A 12,661-nucleotide genomic window follows, 5' to 3' on the forward strand; every position below is an offset into this window, starting at 1 on the left:
AAAAAAAGAAAAGCACAGAAATGTGCGCTGCTCTTCGGTCTGGTTACTACCGTTTATGTCAGAACACCGGTACCCATCCCTATTCATTACTCATCCAAATGACTTCTTCAGTCTCAGCTGACTGCAGGTTTCCAACCTTATGACCAGTACATTTGTACGATAACTGAAACTAGCACCACTGAATGAACAATAAGCTGTGAGGTCAGTTCCTTGACCATTAATATGCAAATTGTCATGACCATCGATCAACAACCATTGATCAAAGATCACTGATCGTTGCCCATGAGTACCATTCACAGAGAGTTAGGGAACGGCTGCAATCACAAAGATGTGCCCTTAGGCCCCCTCCTCAATTCAGAGATGGTCTTTTCCCTTTCACCTAAATGGTCTCCTTGACTCCCCACTTAAACCAGCATTCCTCCCTGAGTGACGAAATGTTTCTCCCACTGAAAACACCACATCCAGGTGAACAGAATCAACCTTCTGGCTATGATTTGTCTAAAATTGAAATCATTAACTAATGAACAAATGGTTTCACTGTCAGACCAGCACGTCCTCATCGCATCTGGTCAAGTGTCCACAAACGTCATGTCAAATCTTCAAAATGGGCCTTCAGAAACCAGTGGTTGATGTAATGGTACCGGGGCACCCCCAGTGTTAAAACATGGGGAAGCAGAGGTGTAAATTGTTGTAAGTGTAGTGTGATGAATGAGCGTCTGACAGCCGAGAGCTGCAGCCGTTTATAATAAAGTTGACTCTAAAGAGCAACCTCTGGACCCGCCGTGTCTCAATCACACCACAGGTACCTATGTCCATCTTTTATAGTGTCTACACCAACATGATGTATAGAAAAGGTGAGCCAAAGAAACTAGTCTCTTCAGAAGTTGAAAGAACTGACCTGTCCCTTAGTTTAACAAAAAGAACTGTTAGATACATTAAAGCTGGTATAAAATCTGCTTAACGTGTGTGTTTGTTTGTGTGTGCAGGAGTCAGGTCTCTCTTTGTGGGTGGCCAGGCTGATGACACCTCTGGGCGACCTCCCGGTCTTAGCAACAGTCACAATTGCCTGTCTCATTGTCACCACGCTAACAGAAGTGACCAGCAACGCCGCCACCATCACCATCTTCCTCCCCATTCTCTCTCCTCTGGTTAGTTCAGTGTTTTATATTGTACAGATCTGCGGAAAATTTGATTCTCTCAGTCTACTAGAGTAGCTTTGCATGATTCACAGTTGAAAATAATCTTCGTTTATCTTACACTGAGGAGTCCCTCAGTTTACGGTCCCTCCCTTTAACCCTAATTTCTTTGACTGTAGCTAACCAACAAACCACTAATGGATAAGCAGTTGCCATCCTACAGACCCGTTGACCGAAGCTTTGCTTGTCTTGAATATGAGCGTCCACTAAACCAGCTCATCGCTTGACACCAACTTCATTTTTTTCTAAATCAATTTCTTCAAGGACAAACTTTTCACACAATTTTTTGCGTAGTTTCTTGCAAATTTCTAAGTGTTAATTACCTGATATGTGCGACTGTGGACATACTCTGCTAACCACGTTTGACACAATGAGCTGCCCGCTCTCTCTCGTCTGTAAATGCCAGCCTCTGGTTCCAAAAAGCCAACATACAGTGGCTTGCAAAAGTATTCGCCCCCTTGAACTTTCCCACATTTTGTCACATTACAGCCACAAACATGAATCACTTTTATTGGAATTCCAGGTGAAAGACCAACACAAAGTGGTGCACACGTAGAGAACTGGAACGAAAATCATACGATTCCAAACATTTTTTACAAATAAATAACTGAAAAGTGGGGTGTGAGTAATTATTCAGCCCCCTGAGTCAATACTTTGTAGAACCAGCTTTTGCTGCAGCTCCAGCTGCCAGTCTTTTATGGTCTGTCTCTACCAGCTTTGCACATCTACAGACTGAAATCTTTGCCCATTCTTCTTTGCAAAACAGCTCCAGCTCAGTCAGATTAGATGGACAGCGTTTGTGAACAGCAGTTTTCAGATCTTGCCACAGATTCTCGATTGGATTTAGATCTGGACTTTGACTGGGCCGTTTTAACACATGGATATGTTTTGTTTTAAACCATCCCATTGTTGCCCTGGCTTTATGTTTAGGGTCATTGTCCTGCTGGAAGGTGAACCTCCACCCCAGTCTCAAGTTTTTTGCAGACTCCAAGAGGTTTTCTTCCAAGATTGCCCTGTATTTGGCTCCATCCATCTTCCCATCAACTCTGACCAGCTTCCCTGTCCCTGCTGAAGAGAAGCCCCCCAGAGCATGATGCTGCCACCACCATATTTGACAGTGGGGATGGTGTGTTCAGAGTCATGTGCAGTGTTAGTTTTCCACACATAGCGTTTTGCATTTTAGCGATCTGACCAGAGCACCTTCTTCCACATGTTTGCTGTGTCCCCCACATGGCTTGTGGAAAACTGCAAACGGGACTAGAGCAGGTTGATATGACCAAAAATATTTATTATGATATACATTTGAAAATTTGCGATAACGATATAATTCAAACTAAAAAAAATATTTCACAACTCCACAACTTTATTAGTGCAAAAAACAAACAAACAAACAAACAAACAAACATCAATGCATTTTCACTTAAACAAGCAGCTGTTTTTTTATGTGCATGCAAATTCCTCGCTGACAGTTTAACCAAAAGGCATTTCAAGTGGAAACTGGCCGACATATCCTCAGCATAACCATGTATAATATCCACTAAACTTAAAAAGAGGTTATACACACACAATATGGTAATATTATGTTGAAGCACAGTACGTATCACTCCGCGAGGCTCCGCCTACGATAGCCGTAATGCTCCGACAATCCATCAAGCGGTGCGGCTTCGTAGCTCAGCAAAGTCGTACTGAAACATTTGACAGATTTTCGAGCGCCGCAGCTGGAATTGCAGCAAAAGCTGGTTCTACAAAGTATTGACTCAGGGGGCTGAATAATTACTCACACCCCACTTTGCAGTTATTTGTAAAAAATGTTTGGAATCATGTATGATTTTCGTTCCACTTCGCACGTGTGCACCACTTTGTGTTGGTCTTTCATGTGGAATTCCAATAAAAGTGATTCATGTTTGTGGCTGTAATGTGACAAAATGTGGGAAAGTTCAAGGGGGCCGAATACTTTTGCAAGCCACTGTAGCCAACACTGAATTCCCAAATAAAAGGGTGATGTCAGGTTGGCTATTTCCATCTTTAACATACAGTCTTTTTTGTCTGACCTGCCACAAAACAAGTGGTTTATTTCCAGCTAGTCAGCATCAATGACACTACTGTGTATGGAACACTAGAGACTGTTATTTCACTAATTTATGAAATTAGTGAAATTATTATCAAATGGACTGGTTCTTATATAGTGCTTTTCTACTCTGAGCACTCAAAGCGCTTTATGAAGATTGTTCTCGCTTCAGGCCGAGGCCATACACGTCAACCCGTTGTACATCCTGATCCCTGCCACCCTGTGCACATCCTTCTCCTTCCTCCTGCCAGTGTCCAACCCGCCCAATGCTGTGGTGTATGCCTATGGACACATCACTATCTTGGATATGGTGAGTTCTTTGATAAGAAAAGAGAAGCAGACACTAGAAATAACTCTTTCACTAAATGTATGCTGGCCATAATTCACAAGAAACATCTGTATAACATTCATCCTTGACTGCAAGCCTCGTGTCTGATCATGTCTGCTGCAGGTGAAGGCGGGGCTTGGTGTCAACACGATCGGAATCCTCTCCCTCCTGCTGGCCATGGCAACTTGGGGAATTCCTCTGTTTTCGCTGGATACATACCCTGAGTGGGCACCGACCTTCAACTCCACGACACCTTGATGAGCGGACCCTGGAACTTAGTTTTCAGTGGTCAGAATCCTTATAGAGACTCCAAGGAGATTCTTGCTAGAGTGATGTTAGACAGGCTATAAACTAAAGTTAAAAGCTGTTAAAAATAAAATAAAATATTAATATTTATGTTTGTTTAGTTTAAAAGATCTATCTCTTTAGTTTGAGTTAATGGGCCAGGAGCTGCAAAGTGAAGTCGGGTTTTTCTGGAAGGTAAACGTCATCCTGGAGTGTAATTAATGCAGTTTTGTAAGATGCCACCAGATTCTCACAGTTACTCATCAGGTGTCATTTTGCATTAGTATGAAACATGTGCAGGAAGTTGGAGGGTTGCTGTCAGAATCAGTCAGTTTGTTAAAAAGCACATCATGGTTCGGTTCCTTCAAGACCTTCATTTTCTGTGCTTTCTTGTGTTTTTTTTATTTCACTTACACTTATTGTTAGACTCTGATAAGGATTTTGTTAGAGTTTAAATACGCCACTCCACAACAGTAAACCTGCACACTGGAAAATTTGTGTAGCGACCCTGTTTCACTAATGCCATAACCCATAAGAAGGGAGAAAAGGTTGCTGCCACTCGGCATGCATCTATGCAATACGCTGATTAGTTCATATGTTTTCACTTTTAGCTGTTAACTGGGGCTCTGTTGTTCTTCCCTTTTCTATAGATTTCTAATCAGGGTTCAATTCTATGCGTCCTTCTTAAATCCTGTCTCTGGCAAAAGCTGGGATACCACACTGGAAGTAGCACATTTTTGACTGGCTCAGGGATTTGTGTAAACCCAACAGGAGAAGTTTGGATATGTGTGTGTTTTGTTTTTTAAAGTTTTCAATAAACTGTGTTTCTCTGACTTCTAGTTTGATTTTCCTGTGAGATTCTGAGTGAACTGGTTTTGGTTGACCTTCGTATGGAAACGTACAGCTAGGGAAAAGTCTCGTGCCCTTCCTCTGCTTGTAAAAGTCAGCTACTCTGGGATAACACAATATCTCCTCCACCAACACATATGAAAGGTTAATCAAATGTGTGTTTCTCCAAGATAGAGCTTAATAACGTCAAGGTTTGGCGCTGTGGTGGGCAGGGTGAGGACCCAAACTCATGGACACAGAAGGATGAACTCAAAGACGCAGCTTTTATTGTGCTGTAGCAAAAACAAGAGAGAAACAAAACCTAAACAGGAAACTAGAACACTGGTAAACACAGCGCTGGGGGTCAGTGAGTTACAGGCCATCGCACACAGCACATGGAGTGGTACAACATAACTAAGGTCAAAGGAGAACGCGGGGCTTAAATACACAAGGGAGTAACGAGGGAAAGGGAAACAGGAGGGAAACACAGCTGGGGGCTAATCAGACATAATGAGACAAGGGGAAGCGAAATTAGATACACTGGAACACAGCACAAGGACCATCAAAATAAAACAGGAGACATGAGACGTTCACAAAGACAGACTTTACACCTAGACATGGAGACATGACTGACTGGGGAGACAGAGGGAACATGGAGACAAGAGTGACTAGACGTGGAACACGGGGAAGGCAAAGTGACAGAAACCTAGGAACTAAGAATATAACACAAGCAGAAAACAAAGAGAACCAAATAACAATAATTAACCAATGAACACAAAACACTGAGTCACAGACTCAGTAGCGTGACACATAAAGGAATTATGAAATAATTCAAAGTTCATTAAAGCTTTGAAATAACAGTAATGTTCTTATTTTTACCATCAACACATCACTTCAGCTTAAAGAGACGTCTGTAATCTCAGATAACGAAGGTTGCACACACATAAAAAAAATGACTACCAAAGAGAGCAGCTGTGTTGGTGGTTCCAGCTGATGCTTGAGCAGGACCCACTGAATTCAGTTCACTTCAGGTACTGTACCAAATCACAGCAACAGTCTCAGGGTGCTTTACATTATAAGGTAAAGACCCTATAATGATAGCTTCATACTTTAATCAGGCCCCATCTTATCTGAAAGACTTCACAGTGCAGTATCACCTCAGAGCACTTTGCTGACTGCTTTAGCTTCAGCTTTCAGTTTGCATTCAGGAGGCAGAGACCCTCTCCACTTTCAGGATTACGCTTAACTTAACTTTCCATTTTGATAAAGCTTCCCATCAAGACTTTTGTAGGGTTTTGTTCTTCCTCACACTGGAAATCCACACATAAGCAGTGCATTCAAAAATGACCCTAAGGAGACGGGCTGCTCAGTTACATTCTGAACACTTGAAAATGTTAAATCTAATCCACAGTCAGGGACCTTTTTCCTCAACAAGAAATGTCAGACAGCGTCCATCTGATCCAGTATTGCTAACACTGTGGATCCACCACTATCATTAGTCTGGAAGCTGCAGACCTGCTGTAAATGTGGGTCAGCATTAACAACCAGGAACTCAAAGTGCAGCTTTCTCCCAGTGTGTCAATGCTTTTTACTTAATGGCTGCCAAATACACATTAGATTTAGAGGCTATGCCACTACATGGCATATGGTTTACTCAGGCAATAACAAAAGATTGGAATAATTTTATAATCATTTCCAAAATAATTTAATTCAAGTAAATGAAAAATAATAGTTCTGTATATATTAAACCCTCCTAAGCCCAAGAACGCCTCTGGCCTCAGAGGCATGTGCCCACTTTTCAAGTGTGTCCACGCAGCAACTTCTACAACCTTCATATCTGTTGTTTTTTGTCTTGTTCTGCTGCCCCCAAGTGGCCAAACCCAGGTACTTACACTGAGAGCTCATTTCCAAATGACTGGTCACAGGTGGTGAAGAAGACAGCTGAGTGACGTGTTGGACATTCTGGCATCATTGTATCATTTGAACGCGACAGCATTACAAGATGATTCATTTCAGGTTGTTTTGTTTATTTTGCTTTTGTTATTTTTCGCCTTTTTTGAAAGATATTCTGCCGGTTTGGAAGCCGGTATTGTGCCAGAAACTGATAAGTGGTTTTGGGTATTTGCCAAAAAGTGAAAGATTTTATTTGAATTTCAAAGATGAAATAAGATTAAGATTAGATAAATGACTAGTTGGCCTTTAAAATGTGAAACATCTGTCAAACGTGTCTCTCATGAATGATATCAAGTCATCTTCAGCCACAAACAACATTCCGGTCACAAGGTAGAAGCTGCAATCAGTTTTTTGGTAGTGACTTTCATATATCCCATTTTTATCCACTTAAAAAGATTATTGGCATTAAAATTGTTTTTAAGAGAGATTTAGCCAAGAGGGCAGGAGAAATGGAACAAAAATAACATAATAGTTCTATAAAATGTTTACGTGACCAAAAGGGTTTGGATTGGTTATAATTTAGGTAAAATATTAAAAATATTAGAGAGACATGTCTTTATTTTTTATATATAACCCCTTTGTAAATCCTGTTGACTACAGTCTATTTACCAATTCCACATAAAAGAAAACACATATAAACATCAGAAATCACTTTTTGGCACAGCGACAAGTTATTACCCCAGGAGGTGGATTTGAAGTATCTTAGGGTCTTGTTCACAAGTGAGCTCAGAGTGGAGGGTGAGACTGGCAGACGATTCCTGACTGAAGATGGAAACAAAAAAAATCTGTTTGTTTTTTATCTTCTGTGATATCTGAAGTTGTTAAAAACAGACAGCTGTCTTTGTTCAAGGAGCATGAGTCTGCAACCCAAAAACAAGAAGGATGCGCGTAATTACGCACATGGCAAAGTAAATTCATTAACATCTGATGCGACGTGTTCGTCTGTGGCACGCGCCAAAAATGATACGCAAAGATTTCGCGTTTATGGAAAGGACCTCATACAGTCCGCCCTCATCTTAAACCTTGGCTTCTCCTTCATTTATCTAAGTTAACTCCATGTTCTCTGAAACAAACACGCGGGAAACCTGCACGAACAATGTGTTCTTAAACGACCACACTCCCTCACTGCTGCTGCTCAAATTTAAACTCGTTTGTGCTGCCAGTCAGTTCTGCCTGCGTGTTTTTATAAACAAAACAATAGATGAACAGGTTGTTTGCAGCCCACCTACAGACATTTACACTTCCGTGCGCGCATTTTTGCGGCTTTTAACAGCAAAACGAAAACTGCGCCCCTACAACTAAAACACCGCTGCTCTTCTGCACGGTCATTGCGTTCGTGGAGATAGCGTGAACTTGTTTTGCAAGTATATGATTCTTCTTTATTGTACCTCCATTAGAATCAATCCAGTCTCTGCTGGACACTTATTATACCTTCACAAAGCAGTGATGTCATATTTCTTATAAATTCTGCTGCCTTGTTGGCCACATCTCTGTCAGGAAAGACATTTTGATGTCGCTAAGACTTTTTAGCTGAATAAATAAAGAATATGCAAAACTGCCCAAAACTGAATGCAGCTTCTTCTTTGTATCAGGTATGTTGTTTGTGGCTCAAAATGACTTTACATCATTCATGAGAGGCAGGTTTGACATTTGTCTGATAAATAATACGCCAACAAGCCGTTTACAACACTTTAAATACGGGCAATCATTTTTTGGCCGACGATCACGGGGTGATAAAAAATACCCCACACCAAATATGCGCACAGTTTTTTTGTTTTTTTTTATCTGTTTGTGTTTTTGGCGATGAGACTGTTAGAGAATGAGGAGAAATCCGTGGTTCAGCTGGTTTGAGCTACTCTCTGCTCCAGAGGGTGGCGGTAATGCAACTAAAGGTCTTTTCGAAAACGCCACTACAGAAAAAGAAGAAGACGCAGGAGCAAGAGATGAGCGACGCGTACGAGCAGCAGTGAGTTGCTTCTTCTCCGTCCAGCACCGGATGTTTCATGTACGTACAGCTTTTATTTACGTTGTCAGCTCATCAGATGTCACTTTACATGTTCCGGACTGCGTAATTTACGGGTCTTAAACGTTATTGTGCAGCGGGGTTTGTGGTCGCTTGAATGGCTCTGGGGTCAAAGCGTATCGGGCTGCTGGACGCCGCAGCCGCTCTCGTTTGGATGTGTTCGGCTGCACTTGCAGACGAACCTCTCTGTGACTGACGTGGGGTTTCCCTGTTTGCCTTAAAATGGCTTGACGGTCAGCTTCTAGTCTTCCACGGAGCTCCCAGCCTTCCAGGAAACGTGTCTGTTTGTTCAGCGCCGCTTCCTCGGAGCTGTCAGTCCGCCCGGGTCACCGATGATGAGGAGCTGGCGGTGCGAGTCCTGCTTCCTTCGTGCCTTTAGAACTTTTCATATGGTAATGAACTCGTGACAGATTGTGATTGGAGAGTATTCGTAAGCCAAACCTCGCTGAGAGCTGTTACGCTTTGAGTGAAGGCGGTGGATTTAAACCAAAACAGGGAGCATCGTTTTTAAGGATGTAGAGACACATTTATATTCGTCAGATGTGTCATCCAAATATAGGAATTTGTCATTTTTTACTGTAATAATGAATATGGGAGAGTAGCTCACCTTTACTTTACTGTCAGGTTTTAATATCATTTTACTGATTTTTGCTTTTTCAGTTCAGATACTTTGCTTTTCTTTGCCAAGAACAAAATCTATATTACAAAGACCCTTCAAGATTAGATGAAGAGCCCCAAACAATATGGCAGTTCCCTTATGAGCATTCACTTGGCAAGAGCAGGGAGGAAGAACTCCTTTTATATAAGCAAAGGCAAAGAGATCAGACAGAAGTTATTGACATGTAATAGTGTCAAGTAAATGTGGGCTGAAAAGACGACCGTGCGCAGTAAACTGTGAAAGATGTCCTTTGCGATTTTATAGAAAAAATGATGACCACATGCAAAATATACTTACCTGTATTTTTAAAAATGTATTATGAATGTGTTGTGGAAGAAAAATGTAATAAATAACAAACACAAAAGGAAAAAAAGCATATTATCAGCATACATACTAGTTGGATTGGAAACAAACTCCTCTGCAGTTCGTTTGGAGCCACACCGAGATCACCTTCTCCGAGGCTCTCTGTGCGGTTGTTTTGCTCCACACCGCGATGACTGTGTTCACACCTGCATTCTTTTTAATAACCACTAGGGGGTCTCTTCTGAAGTCCACGAGGGGGGGGGGAGCCCATGTTCAATACAACATGATGTTAGTTTTGTCATGCAGTCAGCAAAAACGGTCTCCTTCACACTGACACTTCTCACATGTGCCTATTTCCATCTTCCGTGTGGAACCACCACAGTGTGTGTGTGTGACAAAGATGGGGACTGTGCTTGGTGGTATCTGGAAGTCTGCACGGAGATGAACTTCCTGTCAGTTTTTACAGCATTCACTGCTCAGTTCTCCTCATCCGTGGGGCAGAAGTGTTTAGCTGCCTTTGTAAATGAAGCTTGCATCGCCGTGCTGCCCTCCAGCCTCTGCCTTCTGTCGTGAAGCACGAGGAAAAGGTTTATGCTATTTCTCAGAGATTGCGACTGATGTTCTTTCTAATTTACAATTCATTACGAGGAAACGGGAACGTTACACAAGGGAGTCATGTTTGGAAAATGAAGGAAGAGATCTGACGTGCTGGTATTAGTGTTGTACACAGTCCTGTTCTCTGTGACCTCTGCATTGGATTTTTCTTACCACTATAAAAAAATCCATGGTGGATGTTGTGGATGAGGTTTGAGAACATTATTTAGAGTTAATGTGTGGTGAGGAGATCCTATCTGGAGTGCAGGCCCCTCAGCTGAGATTCTACACCTTCACCAATCTGCCGTCACACACTTCTGCTTGTCATACATCCACTGAACACGTGACAGAAGCCTGTGAGCTTCAGCCGTCGCTCTCTGCCGCTGTAGTTCTGCTGTTAGATCATGTTTATATTGCACCATAAAACTCAGTTTTATACTGATGTCAAACTCTGATATATTGGCTGGGTAGCAGGATTTTATAAAGATGCATTTATTAGTGTTGTCAGTTATTCCAAACTGTCCCACACAGCTTCACTTCCCCCTTGTTTTAACACCCTGTAATTAGACAAACAGCTCTTTCTGAGATCGTCTAATCTTATTTGCACCTCTGAAGATTCGAGTTTCTGACCCCACTGCTCCCACAGCACCCACTCCCTGCTGCCTCTTAAAGGTGCAATGCGTAAAATGCTATCACAGCATGGATCTGCACTAGGAAGTTCACCATCCACAATAGCATTATCTGATTTTATGAAGGTTCATTGCCCAGCCAACAGCTAAAACACCTCTGTTAGAAACAACTTTATTACTTCCTCATAAGATGGGCATCGGGAAGAGACTTTAGTCTTTCTGGTCTCTAAAACTGTGAGCTTTCCCGTGTACTCTCTTAGCTCTGGAGATGTTAATAACATCGTTTTAAATACTTGTAATAGCTGTCTGCTCTGTCATCATGCTGGCTGACCTGTTTGACAGGTTTGGATACATTCCATATACAGCATGGTAACTATTTAACTGTAATGAGTAGCATGTGATCTATACTGCAGCCAAATACCAGGGTGTTATACAGGCACTCATATGACCCAACATGAGTGACAGTCCACTCTGCAGGAAAGGCCTTGACCTCTGTAAACAGACATTAAGGCCCTTTTCCAATCACAACCATCGCCATCTGGTGGCATCTGATGAGCTATAGTTTTCCCTCCACAAAGCTACATCCATCTTTTTTATCATCTTGATCTCTGACCGATTGCAGGTTTTTGCTGGCTGTTGCATGCTGAAATCAGTCACAAAGAGGTGTACAGTGCTGCACCACAATCCTTCTTGTGATTGCTTTGGTCACTAGCAGGCTGCTGCCAGTAGACCCGGTGCAGGTTGTGGATATTCCAGTTTCCACTGCAGACTGCTTGGAATACAGTTACAGTACAAAACACAGTTTTCACTGCTTTGGAACATTGTGAAAGTTGTAAAATTAAATTATTTCACAATACCTGAGATACAAGGAAGGGTGTTACCGTAACAGGGTGGATGTCATCATGTAAAGAAAAGGAGGAAGGAGAAGTAGCCTCCTTCCCAAGTCTTTTCAGACTTTGTGTGTGTTCTAAAGGAAGATCCAGAAAATGCATTCACTGCTTTTGTTTTGGTAACTGAGACATCCCAGTAGGCACATTAATGGGGACACTGAATATGTACCCTCTCAAATTGCAAAGGATTGTGGGTCAGGGAAGTCCCAAGTCGGGTATTGGTTCTCACCTGAATTAAAGACGAGCATTGTTCAGGAATGCCTCTGAGAACAGCAATGGATGAGTGGCCTGAGCCGGAGACCTTAAAGTCACCTTGCTTATGCGCTGAGCTGATGCTCTGTAATGCCGTGCTTGACATAGTGGAGAAAGCTGAGTTATTGGATTGCGTTTGGTGTTTTAGGCTCAGAAAGCCGGGGCGACAGAGATGGATGAACTGTGTCGGGGGTGCCTTGTTCGTTTTTGCTCAGCAGATTTTTTTTTTTTTTTTTTTTTGCAGACAAGTGTGTTGAATAATATTTCCTGGGGGTGGAGTGGTTCGGGGGGAAGGTTGCGTAACGGCTCTGGCTTCCCTGTGTGAGTCGTGTAGCACACACTGAAAATGAGATGGGAGAAGGTCTTGTGATGCTGGTGTGGAGCCCCCGAGCTTCGTAGTATCTTTCATCACGATTGAACCACCCTCCTCTGTGCATGCTACCTGGAGGGGCTGTGTGTGTGTTTGTGTGCACTTGGGTTCAGGGATTGCATGTCACTGTGTGTTTGTGTATTTTCAGGGAGAAGGAGGGGGGGCTGGGAGCTCCCTTTCTGGTTCAGGGAAGCAAAAATCCTGCATCCTTTGCAGTCAGAGAGGAGTGTGATTTATAGAGTCCCTGACTGTGTGTGTGTGTGTGTGTGTGTGTGTGTGTGTGT

The 12,661-nt window shown here is 42.4% G+C and overlaps 2 protein-coding genes across 3 annotated transcripts in view; both read left to right on the top strand.

The window, feature by feature from the left end:
- The window catches only part of LOC102214463 (solute carrier family 13 member 1-like), a 13,159-nt gene extending 9,309 nt beyond the window's left edge, over positions 1 to 3,850 (top strand). Inside the window, exons 12-14 of the mRNA XM_005748296.1 lie at positions 987 to 1,148; positions 3,437 to 3,574; positions 3,716 to 3,850. Of these exons, the coding sequence (XP_005748353.1) occupies positions 987 to 1,148; positions 3,437 to 3,574; positions 3,716 to 3,850 (435 nt within the window). The remainder of the gene's footprint in view (positions 1 to 986; positions 1,149 to 3,436; positions 3,575 to 3,715) is intronic.
- Positions 3,851 to 8,570: 4,720 nt separating this feature from the next.
- The window catches only part of kiaa0513 (KIAA0513 ortholog), a 25,991-nt gene continuing 21,900 nt past the window's right edge, over positions 8,571 to 12,661 (top strand). For both annotated transcript variants that reach the window (XM_005748255.1, XM_005748256.1), the window contains exon 1: positions 8,571 to 8,663. The gene's annotated coding sequence lies outside the window, so the exon portion shown is untranslated. The remainder of the gene's footprint in view (positions 8,664 to 12,661) is intronic.

The sequence above is a fragment of the Pundamilia nyererei genome, unplaced genomic scaffold (genome assembly GCF_000239375.1).
Source record: "Pundamilia nyererei isolate P.nyererei 1_Seehausen unplaced genomic scaffold, PunNye1.0 scaffold00218, whole genome shotgun sequence".
Lineage (NCBI taxonomy): Eukaryota > Metazoa > Chordata > Actinopteri > Cichliformes > Cichlidae > Pundamilia > Pundamilia nyererei.